The sequence below is a fragment of the Thermobia domestica genome, chromosome 12 (genome assembly GCF_964235325.1).
Source record: "Thermobia domestica chromosome 12, izTheDome1.hap1.1, whole genome shotgun sequence".
NCBI classification, from domain to species: Eukaryota; Metazoa; Arthropoda; class Insecta; order Zygentoma; family Lepismatidae; genus Thermobia; species Thermobia domestica.
Genome location: NC_137465.1, coordinates 162,143,260 through 162,156,898, shown reverse-complemented (window position 1 = coordinate 162,156,898; position 13,639 = coordinate 162,143,260). Strand labels below are relative to the sequence as shown.

General features: G+C 35.8%; 1 protein-coding gene across 1 annotated transcript in view; it reads right to left on the bottom strand.

The window, feature by feature from the left end:
• Abp1 (Actin binding protein 1) overlaps positions 1 to 13,639 on the bottom strand; it is a 69,094-nt gene that overhangs the window by 33,271 nt on the left and 22,184 nt on the right. The window contains exon 5 of the mRNA XM_081734365.1: positions 9,758 to 9,922. Within this exon, the coding sequence (XP_081590491.1) occupies positions 9,758 to 9,922 (165 nt within the window). The remainder of the gene's footprint in view (positions 1 to 9,757; positions 9,923 to 13,639) is intronic.

Below are 13,639 nucleotides of genomic sequence, written 5' to 3'. Positions count from 1 at the left end.
AAAGCTTAAAGTTTCGGCGATCCTCAAGCTTTCTCATTGCTAAAGATAATTTTATTTTTTCAGTCTTTCTCCTATCGTCTTTTTGAATGCGTTTTGATTATTTGAGATCTTTCTCATATCTTATCGGGCAGTTAAAAAAAAAAAAAAAAAAAAATCCTGACCGGTGAAATACGACAACAGGTTTTTCTGACTCTCACCATAGCTTCAAGTCCTGACTTTCAAAGTCAATGTGAACTGTATGTAAGGAATTCGTTACAGCCTATATTTAAAAAAGACAATTTTGTATTTGGCTAGGTACACTCAGGAAAAGTCATGCAAACTTTCTCATGAAAACAGCCTGTAGAATCTCTACTCGGAATTCTACAACTGCGAAGCGAAAACGCTAATTGCTAAGAAAGAAAGAAAATGCTCGAGAGATATGGATGAAAAGCTTGCAGAGGATTGAAATTTTCAACTCAGTTGCATTTCTTGGTATTACTTACCAACAACGTTCTCTTTCATGTATTCAACCAAATAATAATAATAATAATAATAATAATAATAATAATAATAATAATAATAATAATAATAATAATAATAATAATAATAATAATAATAATAATAATAATAAACGAACAAGAGCAAAGGGAACTTAAAATTATATATATATATATATATATATATATATATATATATATATATATATATATATATATATATATATATATATATATATATATATATATATAATTAGGGATGGCCAAAATTTTCCGGAATCGGAAAATTTACTTAACGGAATTCAGAAAAAATCCGGAATTCGGAAAAAAAAATCCGGAATTTAGAAAAAATCTGGAATTTTTCCGATTTTACTTTCTGGATTCCAGAAAGTAAAAATTCTGGAATTGGCCATCCCTAGCTAGTAGCTGTTAAACGAAAAACAAAATACTGTAATGAATATATATACTTGTATTAGTTTCTTGTAGTTGGATATTCTTTATCACTTACGTAGGCAATTGCTACTGCACTTATTTACTCTTTATAAGGAAGGTCTTACTTTCACACACAAAAAAGTCGCCGGTATGTCTCAAACATGATCGTGTTCCCACCTGCAGCTGCTCCAAAGCGCTGCAAACTACTTTTTAACCAGACGAAAGGCAGTGAAGGAAAACAAATCTCAACAAATATTATAATAACGTTCGCTTATTGTCAACATACCTATGTACAGTAAATACAAATTTATAATTTTTGACTTTACAAAGTATACAATGTAATTGTTCAATAATTAACATAAGCAGGCATTCATTAATTTATATTAATATAATAATTAATAAAACTAATAAGCGGGTGATTGATGACTCAGTGGTAGAGTTTTCATCAATGGTATTCTAACCCAGGACATGTGGGTTTTGGATGGCTAATTTTGTGTTCGAAAATTTTCCCGGTTGTACTCTTGGTTCCCTTTCTTGTATTTGTTCCATCATCACTCATTAACGAATTTAGTTTATCAAAACTCTATAGCCATATATTCATTCTGTCCGTCAGTGAAACAAACAGTCTCAAGAACTATCTGATGGATTACCATCAATTTTGGCCACGATGTACAGAGTCAATAGTTAAGAATCGAGTTCCCTGATGAATGTAATATTCAAACCGGAAGCGGCACGAATCAACCATTTCAGGTTTTAACGTTAATCATTATATTGTAAATATGGTAATAGATAGCGAGAAGCAGTTTCCAGTAATCGACATATATAACATTCGTGTAGATAGAATGTTACCCAATTTGTGCATCTGCTGAAAATAATGAGCTTAGGTATTTAGAGAGCATTTTCCGCTTTAGAAAATGTGTGCTTGGTTATGAATGTAGACAATTAGCTGAGTCAGGCACGTAGCTGGAATATGGTAATAGAAAAGGGTGGTGGTGGTGGGGGGGTCTGTCACGAAATACTGTGGTTATTTACCAGGGGCTCAATCATTCGAAACTATTTTATTGGCAACATATATTGGTTCGTTTAGCCAAGATTTCTAATGGGGGGGATGATATGAAATACTGTGGTTACACACCAGGGGCTCGATCAATCTAAATATTTTACTGACAACATACCCATATTGATTGGTTTGGACAATAAAATGAGGATATGTTAGTAAGTATTTTAATAAGAAGCCATGAAGAAATCTCGAGTAAAAGAATATAAAAAAGTATTGAAAAAGATATAGTCTTCCGAGGTCATTCGAACGGTGTCGAGGATTTTGCATCTGGGAAATTTGCGACCTACCTCAAGAACAGGGAAAATTGCGCCTGCGATGTACCTCCACCGGGAAGTTTGAGCCCTGCGAAATAAAAGAACCTATTCGAGCTTACGCATTTGCTCGGAGGGGCTGACATTACAGCATAACCAATCTTCCCCCTACAGCCCTGCCATTTATGATTTATTTTCATTGTGGCTATATAAGGGGAGAATAAACTTCAATATAAGCCAAAAGAACACAACGGATCAACGCAATCACTGCTCCTTCCAGAGATGATTTTGGGGGAACACTGGCTTCCCCAGAGCTCTCAAGAGTGCCCCCTCGGAGGAGACCAAAATAATACGCCTATAATATAATAATAAATAGAGTAGTACCACCAGTGACCCCCTTTCGGAATACTAAGTGTGCCCCCCGGAACATTTTTTCTGAAAGAACGACTGAACGCAATTGTGTGTTTGAAGTGTAATTCCAGCAAGTAAACACATTGTACATAGATTTCTTGATAATATTACTGAACTGATTTTACATTCACTTTACATTTTCTTTTCTATATTTTGTGTCCTGAAAAGCCAAACAACTCGCAAGGATTGTGAACAGAGATATCTGGGTAGAGCCAAACATCTCGCAAGGATTGTGGACAGAGATATCTGGGTAGAGCCAAACAGCCTTTTGTAGATTAAATTATACTCTTTGATTATATTAATAAATAATTATATATCAGTCATTTATACTTTTATTGTAAATTTTGTAGTATAGTGAAAAATTGTATTTGTATGGATTGCCCTTTAGTGAACTAAAATTGTATTTTTTTCATTTGTTCGGAATATTATAACGGATGGAGTAACTCACTGAGACGATGAGAGGCAAGCCTAGTTCAAGTGTGAGTGGAAGTTACTTTACACAATACAAAAATAAGTTGAATTGTAGGGCGCAAACATCCCAGTGCAAATATATTGAGGGCGCATTTTTCCCTATTTTTGTGGTAGGGCGAAAATTTCCCTGGCGCAAAATTCTCGCATTCAAGGAAAATATAATGTCCGTGAAGTTGACAAGCCACTTATGTCAGACCCCAATTTCGACTTTAAACATCGCTAGTGCTACGTTAGTGTTCGATAGTGACGCAAATCGTTAGTACTCCACAGATAACGTGTGCTTTTTAAATAACGGATATAGGTCTTCTAACTGCATGCCAACACGGCCACTTCTAAGAATCATCTCAAAAATGAGGTTAACCGTTAGAGCAAGTAAGTGTTCATTAGTGCCATTAATATTAAAGTTAATGACTCCATCGTACGGCCCTTGGAGTAATAATATGACTTTAACAACTTTATACATCAGGTTCACCTTATTAAAATTAGCCAAACGAACATGATAACATCACGCTCTATGCTAGAGTCTCAATGCGTCCCTATATTCTCGCAAACATAATGCGCAATGTGGATGTCCCCTGACGTGCCCAAGTTAGTTACTTTTTTTTTGCAACTATTGTTTATCTGTTATTTATTGCTAGTCTGCAGAGTAGTCCTTACATTAATATGCCATTGTCCTTGATAATCATTGCATATTTACAAGCAATTTGTTATTACTATTAGAAGATATCAAAAAACAACAGATAAAATCTACTACTTAACGGTTCATATTTTTCTTTTACAGTACATAAACGATTATTAATAATAATAATAATAATAATAATAATAATAATAATAATAATAATAATAATACTATTCCAGCATAAAAGTTATCAATTGCATCACACTGACAACAAGCGACGCATATTTTAACTTCATAAAAATTCGTTTCTCACGATTTTCTGGAAAACTACGTATGATAACATCTTCATTCTGTCAAGTTGTTTATCTCAGTGTAATATATGTCTTACATCTGGACAAAATCACAGTAAAACAAAAATTAAATATTAGGAGTACATCGTACTTTTGGACTACATCTCATTAACCATGGAAAGATTGATTAGTGTATACTTTAGGATGTTTCAGCTTAACTTGCATCATGCATTCTTAGGATTACAAAAAGGAAATTTGTTCGTTTGCATTTGAACAAAATTCTTCGGATTACAAAAAGAAAAAATATTTTTTCCGAATTCCGGAATTTTCCGATTTTACTTTCCGGATTCCGGAAAGTAAAAATTCCGGAACTGGTCATCCCTAATATATATATAGGGTGTCCGGTGAGGAAATGCAAAGATTTTGGGAGGTGATAGGAGAGGTCATTCTAAGCCAAAATGCCTATATGAACATAGGGTCTAATCCCCTTCGTTTCGGAGATAGGGGTGAAAGTAAGTTTTTGCCGCTTGCACTTCTCAAGTTCCGTGTGAAAGCTTATAGAACACCCTGTGGTTGGTTTTACGTTAAGTATTATACCTCGTTTTAAAGCTACTGAAACAGGCTTTCAGACGGTATACAGTTTGTCCACGTACTGCATACAAGAGGGAAATAATGGAGGGAACATTTTCGAATTGTGCTATAAAATTCCCTTTTTCAAACAATTTTTCGCCATTCTTGGGTGGAAACACTGACAATAGAGTAGCAGGATCTCATTGGGGGAAACGATGCTGTATACCACAAACCCAGGTGAAATGTCAATGTAGTGTCTTCATTAGAAAGCAGAGAACATTTCTTACTAATCAGTGTATTACAAGATTCGAATTTACTATAGCTTATAGTGGTTACGAATGTTAATAAACGCGTGTTTAAGCAAAAGTAGGAACACAATTCTATTCTCTAACATCGACAGCTCCACATTTCTATCCAAGAACAATGTTATAATCGTGTGAACAACACATGGCAGCAGCAAAGTCCATGTGAAGTGAAGTACTCGTACAGTTGTCGAGACCAGAGCATCCAGTGCAGTACAGTTGTCGAAGGCGGTAAATAATTATTTCCAGTGCACGCAAACATTCTGATCGTTTCACGTACACGCAACAGAGACGTTGCCACGGTTCGGCCCAAATTCCTGGAAATGTTTTGGCATATCTTCTATTATAAGCTGCGTACCGCAACTTACCAGCTTGAAAGTTCCCTTTGCTATTTTGTGTCGTGGATTCATGTGATAGCTGGAGTGTCGAGACCGTTAGTAAGTGTAGTACTAGAATGCCGTTCCAATACACACACGCGGAATATGCAGATATGATGTATGTCTACGGGTTTTGTGATGGTAATGCCAAAGGTGCTGTGGATGAATACCAGCGTAGATTTCCTAGCCGCAGAGTCCCTAATGCATGCGTCTTCACAAACGTGTATACTAAACTGCGTGAAACTGGTGAGTTTCCCAGCGTGAACGTAACGTCGGAACGACCTTCAAAATACACCCCTGAGCAAGAAGACAACGTTATTGAGGCTGCAATACAACGTCCAACAACCAGCGTTAGGAGACATGCTACTCAACATCAACTTCCACGTACGTATGTACATGATGTGCTTCGAGGAGAGGGACTGTATCCTGTATCCGTTCCACATTCAAAGAGTGCAACATCTCCATCCAGGAGACAGGGAACTACGTGTTGCTTTTTCTCAATGGGTACCGGAGCATTCGAATGTTTTACCATTCATTTTGTTCAGTGATGAGGCCACTTTCACAAGGAATGGGATAAACAACACCCGCAACTGGCATCGTTGGAGTTACGAAAATTCGAGAGCAATCACTGTTAGACAATATCAGGAACGATTTTCTGTCAACGTTTGGGCGGGGATTCTTTGTGATCAGATAATCGGTCCCTTTGTGTTGCACCAGCGTTTGACTGGTGACTATTATTTGCATTTCCTGCGCCACGAATTGCCTGTATTGCTGGAAGATGTGAATTTGGAAACTCGGGTGTCTATGTACTTCCAGCACGACGGGGTTCCCTCCCATGCCACACGACGTGTATGTCACTATCTTGACTCCAAGTTTGCTAATCGTTGGATAGGTCGCGGAAGACGCAGGTCACTGATTCACTGGCCACCCCGCTCCCCGGATCTTACACCTTTGGATTTTTGCTTGTGGGGGTGGTTGAAGGACATTGTGTACAGACGGAGGGCCACCTCACGAGAAGGTTTACTCCAGAATATTCAACAGGCATTCAATGCCGTCAAAGAGTGACGAGCAGACATCCATCGGGCAACAATGCATGTCCTGAGGCGCACTGCAAAGTGCATTCAGGAGGAAGGTGGTATCTTTGAAAATGTGCTGCACGCTCCAAATAATAATGTTGAAGATGAACGCTAGTAGTGTTACGTCTGGGTCTGCCCTCGTGCCTGCCATTATATTCAACTACATTCCTATTGTGTTCTAATTAATGTACTTTTCGACGATTATTAAACTATAAGTATTACAATGGTATTAATCCACGTGATTGTAGATTGACCCTTGTAAGGTCCCACAATTCTTCGAATAATACAGTAATACCAATAACATTCCAATAAGGGACATCATTACTGTATAAGTGTTCAATCAACACAACTGTTTGGTTCAAGTAGAAATCTTTCTTTTACGATTAAATTCTTTCGTAAGCATTTTTCTCTGCTTTCTAATGAAGACACTACATTGACATTTTACCTGGGTTTGTGGTATAAAGCATCGTTTTCCCCCAATTAGATCCTGCTACTCTATTGTCAGTGTTTCCACCCAAGAATGGCGAAAAATTGTTTGAAAAAGGGAATTTTATAGCACAATTCGAAAATGTTCCCTCCATTATTTCTCTCTTGTATGCAGTACGTGGACAAACTGTATACCGTCTGAAAGCCTGTTTCAGTAGCTTTAAAACGAGGTATAATACTTAACGTAAAACCAATCACAGGGTGTTCTATAAGCTTTCACACGAAACTTGAGAAGTGCAAGCGGCAAAAACTTACTTTCACCCCTATCTCCGAAACGAAGGCGATTAGACCCTATGTTCATATAGGCATTTTGGCTTAGAATGACCTCTCCTATCACCTCCCAAAATCTTTGCATTTACTCACCGGACACCCTGTATATATATCGGATTTCGAAAAAAATAAATGAAATCTCACTTTTACGTCCCATGATTATGCCGTGTAAGCTAAAGCAAACGGCAATGATGAGAATTGATGAGAATGAATGAAATTGTAGAATTAAGTGAGAGGACACGGGAGAACTCCGAGAGAACTTTCACACACGGTGTCTGTCCACTATAAAACCCACTGCGAGCTGGGTTCGAATCAGAAACCGCACGGACCAGAGGTGAACGCACTGAACCACCCCGGCCCCAAATAAAATTTTTAAGCCCTAGTTTAATCTTTTATACATTTCCATATTTATGTATCATCCACTGCTGAATGAAAGTCTGTCGTACACAGATGGTTATCAAAATAATGGAACAAACCCAAGTAGCGTAACAAAACTCAATTTACCACATTAATACGGTGTTAGAGTACTTTCAGCCTACAATACAGCTTATATTCGTAGTGATAACTCATGAACCGTTTCTAGAGGAATACTAGATCATTCCATACAGTGCAGCACTAAGCTGCATCAGCGGCAATGAAGGAGGAAATCTGCATCAGACTCGCTGTTTTAAGAACTCACCATAGTAATACGAACCGCCGTAATATGGTCAAATTTTGTAATATTCTCCCACTGGGAATCGAAGCCGGGGCCGCATGCACCATAACCAAAAGCTCTTACCACTAACCATTGGGAAGGGTTATCATACCGATGGATTTGGTCTCAGAATAAAAAAGATATACTGGCATGATACATAATGGAGCTCCCCGTGGCTATATGGTTAGTGTACGCGCCTTGGACGCTGGAGACGTGGGTTCGATTTCCAGTTAAAGCTTATGTGGTTTGAATCCCACATTAAGTTGTAGCTCCATATCTCATGTAGCCTCGCTGCTGAAAAAGGAAGGTACTACCCCTCAAAAAATAGTACATAACAAAAACAAATGTCCTAATTTTCGTTCACTTCACTGTTAGCATTATCCAACGAAAGATATATGTATATATATATATATATATATATATATACAGGTTGGCAAATTATCTTGATCATCCGCTATAACGGAAAAACCAAAAGAGAGAGAAAAGCGAAACTTTGTACGAAGTAACTATAAGAAGGGGGGCATTTTTGCATTATTAAACAGAAACATCCAACAAACAATGGATAAAGTTCGCAACCCTGCTGAAAATGGAGTATTTATGACAGATATTTAACATGATTGTTGTTTCTTTCTCTTTTATAGCATTATAGCAATGGCTTTTAGTAGTTGTAATTATAACAAATTCTCGCAATTACATGAGTTAAGCAGTGTTGCAAACTTCAGCAATGTTTATCATATCTCCAGAACGGTTTGAAATTTCAAAATGTTGTTAACGGCAAAATAATTTGTACGTTCATTGCAAACCATACATGTAACGAGATATGATACTCATCTAAGCATTTTTTCGAAATAAAACACTTTAAAAAAATTCAAATTTTCAAATCCTGGTAATTTCGTTCCTATTCATTTGAAAAAAAGTCGTACCATGACCCTGGTATCCAACGCTCAAGTACTTTCGATGTGCATTATCCTGTCCATCTCCGTTGTGTTGTACGTGTGATAGAAGCTACTAAACTTTGGAGGTTTGTGATACTATAACATCCTTAGTTTGCAACACTAAACAATAAAAGTGATATTTTAAGATATCATTTGACATGTTGATTTGAAATATGTAATAATCTGACGTAGTGCCATTCGAAAAAAAACTTCATATTGAGTTGGCAACACTGTTTGATGGATGTTTCTGTTTAATACACGCAAAGATGTCCTCCTCCTTATAGCTGCTTCGCGTGAAGTTTCGTTTTACTCTCTCTTTTAGTTTCTTCGTTATAGCGGATGATCAAGATAAATTGTCCACCCTGTATATATATACAGGGTATTCATTTATTATGCAGCCAAAATCCACTGGTGAATTCCTCACACCTAAACAATGTTTATCTAGTACACTGTCTATCTAAATAACCAAGTTTCAGAGTTGAGACGTATCAGCGCAACGGATTTTATAGAGGGAGCTGCGGTATAGGTTCCACTGTTCCACCTCTCTCTCTAGAATCATGTGCGCCAGTACAACCCAACTTTGAAACATAGGTATTTAGATACAGAGTGTATTAGTTCCTCTAACAGTTCTTTAACCGCATTTGATATCTCTCATAGTTTTTGAGCTAGGTAGCCTCAAAGTTACAATTTTCTCGATTTCGGCATCTCGTAACTTTGAAACAACGCGTCTTTCGCCCTATGTTCATAGGGTCTTTTTTATTGTTTAAGTGTGAGAAATTCACCAGTGGATTTTGGCTACATAATAAATGAACATCCTGTATATATAAGAGTAACGTGAGCAAAAATTCGGCGATTTAAGTAAAATAAACTATCGTAATACACAGATAAATTTTAGAATAAACAATTCGTTTATCTTGTTTTTCTCTCCTTCAATATATTTCTTTCTTTCTTTCTTTCTCTCTCTCTCTCTCTCTTTCTATTTATTTTTATTGTTTTTATTACTTTTTTTACTGAGGTATTGCCAATATGAAACTTACTTCTCTCTGCTTTCTCGTTTCTTCTAATTTTCTCCTTTCTTCCTCTTTCCGTTTCCTTTCTTCTGCTTGCCTCTGCTTTTCTTCTTGTTCTTCTTTCTCCCAAAATCTATCTCTCTCTGATGTGTTTATTTCTTGTGTTGGAATGACTCTCTTGTATGTCGTACCCTAAAAGAAAAACATTTGAGAAATCAACTTCATACATATAAATAAAATTAAAATGTGAATTTTATTTTTATTTAAATTGTAGTGTGTACTTTTTTTTTTGCATTTCTAAGATGTTCTTTGCCACATACTTTTAAATAGTTGGTTCTATCTAAATAGTCGCCCTGACTGCATTTTGTATCGCATTTTTTTTTTTTTCTTTTTTCAGATCCTTGTAATAGATCTTTAATTGGATTATGTTTTCTTTAAAAGTCTGGGGGAGGGTGTTAATACTAGGGATAGTACACACTGTACATAACATAATCAATGAAGTTGTCCTACTGAGGAATATACGTAATGTCCCCTTCAGAGAAGAATACAAGTTCGGGGTGAGGAAACGGGGAACAGGAGGATGTAGTTGTTGCCCTCTGAAAACTTCTACGATACTTTATTACTTTCCAAAGGCAAACTTTTTTTCAGAGTTGCCAGGTATATGGTGAATGCCATGTTTGTGTGAAATCCAAAGAAATGCTCCCTTCTGATCATTTGGAGGGAGGAGATGCTGTAAATCAAGCTTCAGTGACACCTGACACATGGCTAGCCAGCAGTTAAAGAGCAGAGGAATTCCGTCTTAGTCTTTAGAATGAAGGACGAAAAAAAAAAAAAAAAAACGCGTTTGAAAAACTTATTAATGAATATATTGTATTTGAGAGTAAATATGTTATTCATTTTGCTATAGTTTAATTTATTAGACTACAGGGAAAATCTGGGGAGATTGCTTGAAAAAAATAAATACAAATTATTTGACACATTTTTCAGTCTCGATACTTCCATAGCCAGAAAATAAAATTATAAATCAATTTACCTCGCATCACCATTGAATTTATACTTCTTGCAGCTAGCATTCATTATCGACTCAAATTATTATTATTATCTCTTATATTTTGGTTTAAATTAGTTTTAAACTTTAAAATTTGAAAGGATCTGTGATGACTGTCCTTCGTGGTGATTACCCGTTTGTTAATTTCGTAGCTTTCTTCCTGAAGAAGAATATCATCATGACTTATTACCTAAAGGAATTAACTGTTATTTTTATAATTCCCGAAACTTTCTTACAGCACTTAAGAACATTAATGGTGGAAATGCAAATATGGGGATAATTTACACAAAACTGAAAGGGTAGTTACTAGGATACATAATATAGGATGCAGTTGAAATATGAATGAAAATGTTTGCTTTTGATTGGTCAAAACAGGACATTGTCAACAAATTTTTATCTTATCGTCTAACAGCTGCCTAGTTTTTAAAGGAAGTTTTTCCAAACATTAAGAAAAAAAAAAATCGGATGCAGTTGAAATATGAATGAAAATGTTTGCTTTTGATTGGTCAAAACAGGACATTGTCAACAAATTTTTATCTTATCGTCTAACAGCTGCCTAGTTTTTGAAGGAAGTTTTTCCAAACATTAAAAAAAAAAAAAAAAAAAATTAGTTTTTGTTAAAAAAAATTCAATAACTAATTGCCAATGGTTACTCAAAGTTAAAATATAACCTCCTTTCTTTTTTAGTATCGGATCGAAATACTTGTAATTACGGTTATGAAAGAACTATCCAACAACTTACGAACGTGAGCGATTTGACCCAAAATTATTCATTTCAGTTGCAGTTATGATTGGCTATTAAGGGCAAATTTAGGGGCAATTGATCAGATTTGACTCGGAATCTGAACAAATTTCAGACTGATTAAAATTATATACATATTAATAGAAGTACTTATCACACATACAAATAAGCAGTAGAATTTAGTAATAAACGGAATGAGACATTCTGAAAGATTAGTGAAAAACAGAAATTAAAAAAAAAAATCGAGCAGAAACAGAAAGGTAACAATCAAATGATATTTCTCTTCATACTCTAAATATATGCCCTTTAACGTACAAACTATATATTTACTAACATTCGGATATAGGAAATAAATGACAAATTAAGAGTACTTTTTAAAAATGCTCACTTTTTAAAGGATGAACAAAGACGGATTAAGAATGGAATACAATCCAAGCAATTGCATACATTATAACCACCCCACCCGCAGCAATAAAAATATTCTTTCTTTAATTTCAGCCATCATATCTTAAATATATGCTTCTTTATCTTAAGTATAATATACACTACTTTTTTCGATTATGGAGTGGTGCTTTGTTGATGATTAACGAAAAGTATTATTATTATTGTTCTTTAGAAAACTTTTTCGAGTTCATCTTTTTTAGGTTATGTTGTTTCAATTTGCGGCTCACACAAAACGAGAGTTCTTCAACTCTAGACTAAATCATAACTAAAGGGAAAGGCCAGGCCGGTAGCCAGCAAAAAAATGTAAAGGGGGGGGGGGGCGGTAGAAATTAGGGAGGCCCGATCCAACCATATTATAGTTCATTTGCAAACTTACCGTGAACATTTTAGGGGTCCGTCCCTCCTAGACCCCCTTGGATAAGTATAAAATAACTAAGAGGAACTTACGATAGAGCAAAACCCGTGCAACGATCTGACGGACAGCTATGTCTAATAAATGTAATATAAAGAGTTCTCCAAAGAACTTTCTTACCACACGACCGGGATCAAGACATACTTTTTTTTTGGAGGGGGGGTCTTAGAAAATGTTTTGCATTTATCTATTTAAATTGCGACATAATGCTTTTATGGATAATAGATTTAGCTGAGGATATTATTATTAATTAATATTCTTATGTATAATATTCTTATTCTCTGAGCTGTATCTGGTGATTGTTAAATAAATAAATAAATAAATAAGTTCATATGTAGAAAGGTGAGAAAACTTGCGATTGTTGGACAACATCAAAATGCCACTAGACTAGACTTCACATTATTTCCTTTGTTGGCATCTTACACGCATACTTTTATCTCGAGTGCAAATATCTGCTTACATTTTATGACATAAAATGAGGAAGCAAGTGGCTCAAGCTTTTCCAAGTGCCGGTCCCAGCATTTGTCTGATATGAAAAAGGAAAACAGGAAGAGTTTGGGCATTTGGTATCCAACATAGAAGCGGGATCTCGGTCAAATGAAACGAAAAAGTTGCAGTTAGTATTCTTAGTTTTTCTATATTGTAGGATACTTTTTATGGATGAATTGTCAGTAAGTGACAAGATAATCCTTTATCTTGAAGCACGAATGGATACACACTTTAAAAAAGTTCACTGGGAGGACTTAAAACAAGTTTAAATTATCGTGAAATCAGAGTATTCTTCACAAATGTTAACCAGTAGCCATGTGATAAATGTGAAACAGATTGTGTCAAGTGCCATGTTGAGAATGGACAATGCACATACCTAACACTACATCCTTTCCTTCGTTTTCTCCAAGACCCTTCCATTTCAAGAAATAGTTAGTCGTGTGTTCGTATATATAAGACTGGCCACCCTGAAAAAAATCTTCACAGCCGGGAGTGGGTGGAGAAACTCAGCTGGAAGGGTCGCGAAGACCGAATTCCGTAGACTTGCAACCTCCTGAAATACGGATTATAGTCCTAGCCATACTAAGTCACACTGGTTAAAAATATGTTATTGTTCTCGATGAGGTTTTCTCTCGTCAATTATTAAAAAATCTAAAAACTCTCCTGGGAACGATTCTGAAAAGACCCTGACCTCAGATGAAGGTATCTCAATACATCTCCAAGTGTTTTCTCAGATCGGCTAACATTTGCTGAGATTTTTAATTACCTCTTTTT